Source organism: Adiantum capillus-veneris, chromosome 13, assembly GCF_014529385.1.
Source record: "Adiantum capillus-veneris isolate H3 chromosome 13, ASM1452938v2, whole genome shotgun sequence".
Lineage (NCBI taxonomy): Eukaryota > Viridiplantae > Streptophyta > Polypodiopsida > Polypodiales > Pteridaceae > Adiantum > Adiantum capillus-veneris.
This window is the reverse complement of record NC_140943.1, coordinates 95,558,163-95,567,451: the sequence shown is the minus strand read 5'-3', so window position 1 is coordinate 95,567,451 and position 9,289 is coordinate 95,558,163. Positions and strand designations below refer to the sequence as shown.

The 9,289-nt window shown below is 43.7% G+C and overlaps 1 protein-coding gene across 1 annotated transcript; it reads right to left on the bottom strand.

Moving 5' to 3' along the window:
- Positions 1 to 7,950: 7,950 nt before the first annotated feature.
- Positions 7,951 to 8,691, bottom strand: LOC147444478 (uncharacterized). Its single transcript, XM_086527866.1, has one exon. The coding sequence runs from the start codon at positions 8,626 to 8,628 to the stop codon at positions 8,134 to 8,136; it is 495 nt and encodes a 164-aa protein (XP_086383992.1). The 5' UTR covers positions 8,629 to 8,691; the 3' UTR covers positions 7,951 to 8,133.
- Between the last annotated feature and the right edge of the window lie 598 nt (positions 8,692 to 9,289).

The window sequence follows — 9,289 nt, the reverse complement described above, 5'->3', positions numbered from 1 at the left end:
TTCAAGTGCTTGAGAAGATCAGCGATGTGGCTTACAGGCTGAAATTGCCTGATGCATGGAAGATTCATAATGTGTTTCACGTGAGTCTTCTAAGACCCTTCGTGGGTGATGTGCCAGAAGATATGCCAGATGAGGATCAGCCAGAAGTTGAGGAACTTGATGAGATCCTAGTACCTGAGCAAGTTTTGGCACATAAGGACAGAAAAGTTAAAGGACAAGTTGAAGACGCTATTTGGTGAAGTTCAAGAACTATCCGCCTATGGATGCAAAGTGGATGGAAGAGCATGAACTATCAAAGTCACCAAATGTATTGCAGCTTTACCTTGAAGCCTTTGGGTTACAGCCTACTGATGCCCGAACCCAACGTGTGCAAAGGAGGGGTAATGATAGAGCTAGTACACCAAATGTACATATGAATTCAGTGCCATAGATGGAAATGGCAAAAGTATGAACGTCTCATTAAGTCATTTTTATCTATGTATGTTACGACTTTTCTTGCGGATACATGCGATGATAAAAGAGTGTTAATAGCACAAGATCATCAGTGGCGTGTATTTATGGTCTGCAATCGAGGATGTTTGCGATTTCAAGAGGGGGGTATGTCACGAGGACGTGGCAGTTATTAACCATGTCACAAGGATGTGGCAACTGCTAACCTTGGTTGTTGGTTTCTTTCCAATGGGGTTTATTTTATTTTTTTTGAGACCCTCTTTTTGAAGTAGCAAATGGTCGGACATTGTATGGCCAATGTGAACGGTAGTTTCACCCGCAGACGGGAAGTGGTCGGCACTGTAATTCGTATGGTAAGAGGATGTCTAGGTTCAGAGCAAGACCATATAGGTCCCCCCGTCGCACTTAGTAAGTTGGTGGATACTAGGAAGTGAACTCAATTAAGGCGTAAAGTCAAGGTGGGACTACCAACTGAAATTACCCAATACTTGGACCACATTGCACTTTTGGATGCGGTCCCAATGAGGATAGATGGTCAGAAGACCATTGGGAGCCCAACGGAAGCATCTCCTTAAATTTAGGAAACTGCTATTTTGGGTCGTGAAATGTGTTCGCGTCATTACCTCCGGTATGACTAGGGGAACATTTTACAACTCTGCCGCGAAGTCAATTGGGCAACCGGTCAGGATAATTTTAAGCGGCGAACCCGAAACGGGCAAATGCTTGTAAATGCACCAAGTGGAAAAAATTCATGAACTTGCCTCATGCAGAAAAATGGGCGCTGATTTTTAAGCTGGGAGAGGCCTCATTATGCAATCTGCACAGGTTAAGAGCTATGGAGTGCTTCCTTTCCCCTATGAGCAGTATGTTATGGCCCACTAGTGGGCTTTTCATTTGACCAATGTACAGCTATGTGGGTTCATGCACGATTGCCGAGGCAAGAGCCCCCGCAGGTACAGGCGAATTCGGAGAGGTTTCACGCCAGAAATCTCGTCCGATTCAAAGGGCAAGTAGCCCTACAGGTGCGGGAGCTCGAGGTCTTGCTACGGATGCGATTGACACCCAAAACGGAGCCCAAAACAGGGAATTACAGCCTGCTGTGTATTTTTGCAGGTTTAGGGTTTCGGCCCTAAATGGACCCTAATACCCCCAGGAGGTTCGGGGACGCAAGGGGGCCGCTGTATAGGTGAACTGGCGCATTTTCGGGGCAAAAAACAGAGAATTCAGCGTGCTGCAGATTCTCGCCAAGTTTTGCAAAGTGTTTGTATGCGTCGGGAAAGTCACCTATTGTGTGGGGATACTTACTATGAAGCGTCCTAGTACAGTTATGCTGCCGAAATCGGGCCAGAATAGGTGTTTCTTAGCCTAGCTTGTGCGGGGCAGCTTGTGGGAGATCACAAGTTTTATTCCCTTTGATAAAGAAATACCGAAAGGGGCGCCAATTTTGGGGCCTATAGGTTGTCGGTGTCTGCTCGGAGCATTCTAGCTTCCGAGCCGTGTGTGTGATTAAGTGGTAATTCACGTTACAGGTTACCTTTGCAAAGTGCTCTGTGTGTGTCTCTAAAGTAAAGAATTTCGGGTGAAAGCCAACGCCTACTGCCCTAAGGGCCGGTTTCAGTTCCTCACGTACTTTAATTCTCTTTGACAAGCTGGCTGTGATGCCCCTATGATATTTGCTGCAAAAATCTTTGCGTGTTTATTTGTTGAGGACATCAACGTGTACCAACACAGTATAAGCTACCATTAGCAGATGTTGTCATCCTGCTATCAGAAGCGTTTCCTTGTTTCCACGCTGAAGCTTCCTTGACTCCTCTGCCTGCACATACGAAGGTGAAGGACACCGCTCCCAAGAAGGCAAAGTCTGATACAACAAAGAGAAACTCGAAACGTGCTCATCCCAGCTATCTTCATATGCATGAGCTCGGAGGCCATTGCCGCACTGAAGGAGAGGATTGTTTCCAGTCAATATCCCTTGCTGGCTATTAATTATCTGCGGGGTCACAGGTGCTTGGCCACTCGTACCTTGGGTTGTTCCAATGTTGTGGTGATGGTAACTCCTTGTTTCACACTCAATGCTCATTCTCAACTCGAGCGAAAGAGGCTGCCCAGGCATCTACAAAAGGAGGTGCTCTCAATAAGATTCCTCAAAGCAATCATTTGGTCTGAAAACCAAATTCATTAAATTCCCCTCATTTAGTTTTTCTGAGAGTTTTCATCATGTTCCATTTGGCATTTTTCCTTAATTGTTAGAAGTAGTTTGTGCGCAATAAAAGTCATCCATGCTCAATAAAACTCATCGAAACCTTTATGGAGATGGATGTATGTCGCAAAAATATCGTGCCCAGTCCTGAGCTTGTTCTTACTTGTCTTGTCTATCACATTGGGATAGCGACCTAATGTTTGCATAAGCTCACAAGTTGGCTGGCCTCTCTTGCTCGGGTTTTAGTTTGCTCGAGAAATTTCGCTCGGGCTATGGTAAGACTCGTTCATAATAGATCCACTATGGAATGAGAAGGATGAAGAAAATTTGTCTAAACCACACTGGCTGTTTGTCATTCAAGTTGCTCCACGGAGCAAACAAGTGTGTGAAGGATTGGATATAGAGGTTGAACAGTTGCAAGACTAAGAGGCACGGCAGATGGATGAGGATTTTGAAGTAGAGGTCAGCGATCAACAAATGCCAGAATCAGAACATGGAGATGACACCCTAAATGCAGAGAGCGATAACAAAGTGGAGTTTGATGATGAAGATGCGAAAGTACATATTGATATAGATATTTTTGGCGCATCAGCTCTCATAGAAGATGAGAGAATGACCACTAATTTTTGTTAAGATGTAATTTGTAATGAACACTTGCGACATCAATTAAATATAGTGTTTTTTGTTACAGTTTCGTTTTTTATGTTATTTGTATTGCTTAAGTTATTGAATAGTGAATTGAGGTATTTCTGTTTTTCTTTCAATTTAAGTTTTGCAGCCATGGCCGACGAGGACTATACATACTCTCCAGACTTTAGTTTCCCAGTCACTCCGGCTGGCATGTCACCTGAGCAGATGGGTAGCTTCTTGTCGTAGTTTACACCTGAGCAGATTGCTCAAGCGCAGGCTCTTTGGGGTGTAGGCACCTCCAGACCTAGTACATCTGGTCCTACACCTAGGACTAGTGTGCCTCCTACCCCCTTGACTAGTGTGCCCCCGAGTCCGATCAGCACTACACCTCCGACGAGTATACCAGTTACACCAAGGAGTGGCCGGTCTTCTTCGAGACGGTCTAGGCGCCGTTCAGGTGTCTCTTCTGGAGGCGGTGGTTGTTGTGGTGACAGTGCTACCGATGCTTCCACACCACCGAGAGCGCGTTCACCGCTCTCTTCAGTAGAGAGTTCACCAACGAGCACACCACATACACCTTGGGGATCACATGAGCATGATCCTAGCAAGGTGTATACGACCAGAGACGGATCTGTGGTCATGGATACGGCCGAAAAGGCCATGCGACAGAGGATACGATAGCTTTGCATAGTGCAGTTTGGCCATTCTGTGATGGATCATTGGGATGCTCAGGATCAGGAGAGGAAAAACTACATCGTTGAGGCCATTCATAGGGAGTACAGGCCGGCAGAGAGGTACGATAAAGTCTCGAATGACTGGATCTTGGGCGTGGCGATTGGCACCATGTCACATCGTCGATCAAAGGCCAGAGTCAAATTCAGGAACAATGATCCGAAGCCGGCATGGTTGGACGCAGAGGAGTGGACAGCGATTGGTAGAGAGCTGACGGAGCATCCTAAGCGATTCCAGCAGAGAGAGAGGCATCCAGAGCACGTTTAGATTCTGTTGGATCATCACACCTTGGGAGTGGAGGATACGACACGCTTCGCTACGAGTTTGTAAGTATCATAAAAACACTTTGATTAACTAAATGTATATGTGTTATTTTCATATTTATTTATTGTTAAGTGTTTGGTTTTGCAGGAACTTGCAATGAAGCGTCCTCCTACACGTGGAGAGGAGAAGTATGGCTACAAGCATGGGCTTGTAGCTCTTTTGACACAGCTAGCGGAGGAGGGAGAGGCCGTCGACTGGGAGGCCTTGCCTTGAGGGAGAGAGTTCATAGATTTGTATTGGTAGCTAGTTTTGTGTATATTCATGATTGTATATATACAAACATTTACACTTATAGTTATATGTTTTTACTTTTTGTTATCTGTTCATGGTCGGTTAGCAGATAGATGGATTTATGTTGTGATTATATACGGATTGAGTTATGTAATGAAGTCATGAAAATTCTTCTTGCTCAAGTGTTTGTAATCAATTTATGATATGGTTTTGGATTGGTAAATTAAATGAAGTTATGGTATGACTTGTTGTAAACGGACTTCCCCGATTGTTGGTGCAATTCAGTTTTGTTATGCTTATTGTTTATGATTGACAAAGATTTGGTTATGTTTATATTTATGGTTATGCTTATTGTTTATGATTGACAAAGATTTGGTTATGGTTATGGTTATGGTTATGTTTATGTTTATGGTTATGCTTATGGTTAACAAAGATTTGGTTGTGCAATTGTTTTATGCTTATGGTTGACAAAGATTTGGTTATGCTTATTGTTTTATGCTTATGGTTGACAAAGACTTGGTTATGCTTATTGTTTTATACTTATGCTTATGTAATGTTGAATAAGTACTTGATCAACAGTTCTTGAATTCGCTCTTTAGCGAGAAACGGAGTGGTAGATTATCGTATCTTTTGCACTCCTCTTTTGAGTAGTGAGAGTTGGTTTATGTTGCTTCAGTACATGTAGCAGTAGCAACTAACTCTCTCTGCACATAAGTGGAGTGCAATTGCTTTTGCACTTCTCCTTTGAATAGAGAGTGCTGCTTTTTGCTGCTGCAGCACATGCGGCAGCATTCAGTACTTGTCTCTGTCCAAAAATCGAAAAGGTGGAGTGCGGTTGCTTTTGCACTCTTCCTTTGGGCAGAGAGGGTTGGTTTCTGTTGCTGCAGTATATGCAGCAGCAACAGCCAACCCTCTCTGTCCAAATTTTTTTTGCAGGTTTTGGCGTCGATATAGGCGCTGCTATATGCGTCGAAATCGACCTATATTTTCCAACGCGTATTTAGACGAACATACTAACGCGTATATAATCGTCAATTTAGAGGGTTATACCGACGCATATATAATAGCTTATTTGGGCGTGTATTTCAGCGCTTATACCGACGTGTATGCAAGCGTTTATACTGACGCATAATATAGCGACGAGTATATAAGCATGTCGATTCTGAGGCGGATACCGACGCGTATACCGACTTAGTTCATTTTAAAAATAAACTCAATCCCGTCGATACACGTGCCGGTATTCGCGCGATGTGTTGTAGTGAAATATCTGAAACATACCAAAGATGATATCCACCACTTAACCTTCGAATATAATCATGCACTAAGCGAGATGCTCAAAATAACTTACAGTTGAGCCGATGCCTTGGAAAACTTGGACGAGATGTTTGCAACCTTAAGTCTGCGTGCTGGAAAGATGTTGTATGAGGACCTCTTTCACTTGCTTGCTTTGTGCACACACTTTAAACTCTTTAACTTGTCCCTTGAAAGCCTCCACGAAATCATTGCGTTGCCTCCTCTTCTTCCTCCTAGTTTGCAGTAGAACCCAACTTCCGATAGTTATTCGAGATGGTATCCATGCTTGATCGTCTGTATTATAACTGTTAAAAATGCTAACAGAGTCAATGGTAGTGCTAGGCCTTCGAGAAATAGATATGGTGTGCTGTAGAATACACAAAAAAGTTAGCGCAAATATGAAGAAGGGAAGAAGTTTTGAGAGGGAAGTAGAGCTACTCAAAGTCATATTTGGGCGGGAACAAAGATACTAGATAGAGTCTTCAATGAAAGTTCTGAAATTCCTCGGTACAGAGTTAGTACGACTAACGGCATTTATGCATTGAAAGCATGAAATTGTGCAATTTGATGAACAAAAATAATATTTCCTTCCTTTTTTTTAAAAGAGCTTGACTCCAAAATGTCGATTTTCAACGTAACGTTAGCCTCTTCCTCATTGGTCGAGCGTCACTCTCTCTCTAAAACTGAAAGGCCCAAAAGTGAATCCAACTTTCTCCTAATGCAAGTTTAAGGAGGTTAAGACCCTTTTAGGTTGTTTCTCAAGCTTCTAGAATGTTTTAGGAACTTCTAGATGCTCCTTCAAACTTCTAGAACCTTCTAGAACTTTCTTCAATCTTTCACAATTCTTCTAGAATCTTCCAAGACTTTAGAGAATCTCTGTATTGCTTTCGCGTAGGAAACTTAAGAAGACTGACTCTCAAGCATCCGTGACACTCACCTTGTTTAAAAATTGCTTAAATGTGAACAGGATGACCAAGTCCTTTGTATCAAGGTATTGACATAGATATTGAACCATGTGTTCAAGTATTATTTCTAAAGAACTGACGACATTGGGTATCTTCAATAAAGGTTATTTACTAGAATGGGATCAAAGGAACATTCCTTTATGATTATGTATAATGGCTATGGGTTGTGCTAACTCTCCTGCGTATAACTGGATCATGTTAATTGCAATCTCATTGGCCTTTTTTTCCCTAAATGTGCAGCTCATGTTTGCAAACCTAAAAAGTGTGTATTCAAAAAGGTCTTTATTGATTTGAATAACCATGCATTGCTAAAATTTAGTAAATTGAAAAAGCATGATTGGTCGATGAGGACCGATTTGAGAAAGATCATTTTTGCAACCATACATAATTTCTTCTTGTGATTTTTTAAAAAGAAAAATTTGAGAAAGTAACCTAATTCATTATGTTTACACTATTTTTCCTTGAATACATGTGGGATTTTCCTTTTCCTTTTCCTTTTCCTCTTCCTCTCCATAAGAATTTTTCATTTTCAAATTGCACGATTATAAGCTAGGACACACTTTTCCCGAACATTCCTGTTTAATATAAGGTCTTAATGATCCGTAGGTGATGGGATCAACGACACACAATGTTGCGCACACACCGTGAGGAAGAACAATAGTTGGCAAAAGGTCACAGGTTGAACAACCGTGTACTCATGCCGGGGATTCAAACCCAAAACCTCAGACATGGTAGCCCAATGGTCTAACTACGCCTCCACGTGGGGTTTCTTGTCACCAAAGTCATTCCACTTCTTCATGAAGTGAAGTCAACCAAGGGGAAAGTAAACACGTACAAAAAAAGTAAACTTGAACAAATTAGACGACGTCCGAGCTTCGTGAAAAACATCTTCACTTTAGCAACGTCAATTCCATTGCTAGTACTTCATCTAATAGTCCATGTCAAACAGTGCTGAGGCACTTCAGATCGAGAATATGTAAATTGCAACTTACCAGTTGGCTCAAATGAAAATTAACGTGTAGACAGATCTTGAAAACAATATGCATATCTCTCTCTCTCTCTCACTCATATGCATCAAACAATATTATACAGCCTAGTGCCTGAAAATTAACGTGTAGACAGATCTTGAAAACTTAAAAGTTGTATATTATTATATCACAGCTGCCACATGAGCTGCAACAGCTGAGTAAAGAATAGGGTGTTCATAAGAGGCGGAGGATCCGAGGAAGGTGGCAAGTGGCGATGGCGATGGCTATATTGATGGTAGCGATGGCTGAATATGAGGAGCATGGAAGCGCTACCAGCTGATCACGCAGGAGCTGCAGCTCCTGGATATGGCGCCTGAGGTGTGTGGAAAGGGTGGCCCCGAAGAGGCTGAGGAGGGTGGTGGCGATGGCGATGAAGGTGTTTGGCGTGGTGCCCAGGCGCAAGAGGTGCTGCTGCAGGCGGAGGAGGATGGAAATGACGGGCACGGTTGAGGTGTAATGCATGAGGGCGAACATGGAAAGCAGGGGCGTGATGATCAGGATTGATGGGAGCCAAGCCATGATGAGGAACATGAGCTGGTGGAGGTGCCATATGGGAGGGAGCGGAGAAGGGGCTTATGTGGGCATCCAAATGGTGAGGCTTCATCATGCCTGATGCAGCTGGTTCAATATTGGGCGGGGCAGGAGCGCCGAAGGGGCCACTAGACTCGTAGCCCATATTCATGTGGGGACGGTGATGGTGTGCAGGAAGATGGGCGCCGTGGATATGGCGGAAATGGCGGTGGCCCACGCAGTGCTGCCTTCTGGAAGTTTCCATGGATGGACGTGAGGTGCTGCGCCTGTCTGCTCTGTCGGCCTGCTCTTGGTTTGATGATGATGGAACTAACCCAGCGAGGATTTTATAGGCAACAGAACATTTTGGCTTGCCTTCCACTGCACGCTCTGATCGTATCCACAGACCTCATCTGGGCGGTCTTGAGAGAACTTTGGAGAAGGAGACTCGTGACCTGTGGGCCATCCACGTGGCACCTGCTGCAAAGTCAAAAGTGGTCGATGATCATCCCATGTACATATTCTTATGAGCAGCAGGACTTAAAAGCCATGACACTAAGAGGGCTACCCCATAGGCCCTCTAAAGGTGGCTTGGGAGGGCCCTCAAATGATCTCGGAAGCACCCCGTACCATTCTAGGCTCTAGCACCTGCAAGGTGCCCTTTACCATGCAAAGCGGAGTGACTGGTTAAGTTTCACTTGGGGGTGCTCCACCCCCCCCCTCCCCAACCCTGATTTTGAAGGCAAAATTTTAGATTACTTGAAGGAGTTTGAAGCTTTTCTAGCCTAATCTTACTCGACAAGCTCATACCCAATTTCAAGACTTTTCAAAGTCTTCTTCACAAGAGTCTCGAGCCTCTTAGGCTCAAGAGCTACGTTGGTGGCATGGATAAATGATCTCATGGAGAAGTTTTAAGTGCTTTTATT

Excerpts from the sequence above, each read along its gene's own strand:
- LOC147444478 (XM_086527866.1), bottom strand. The coding sequence starts at position 8,628 with ATGGAAACTTCCAGAAGGCAGCACTGCGTGGGCCACCGCCATTTCCGC.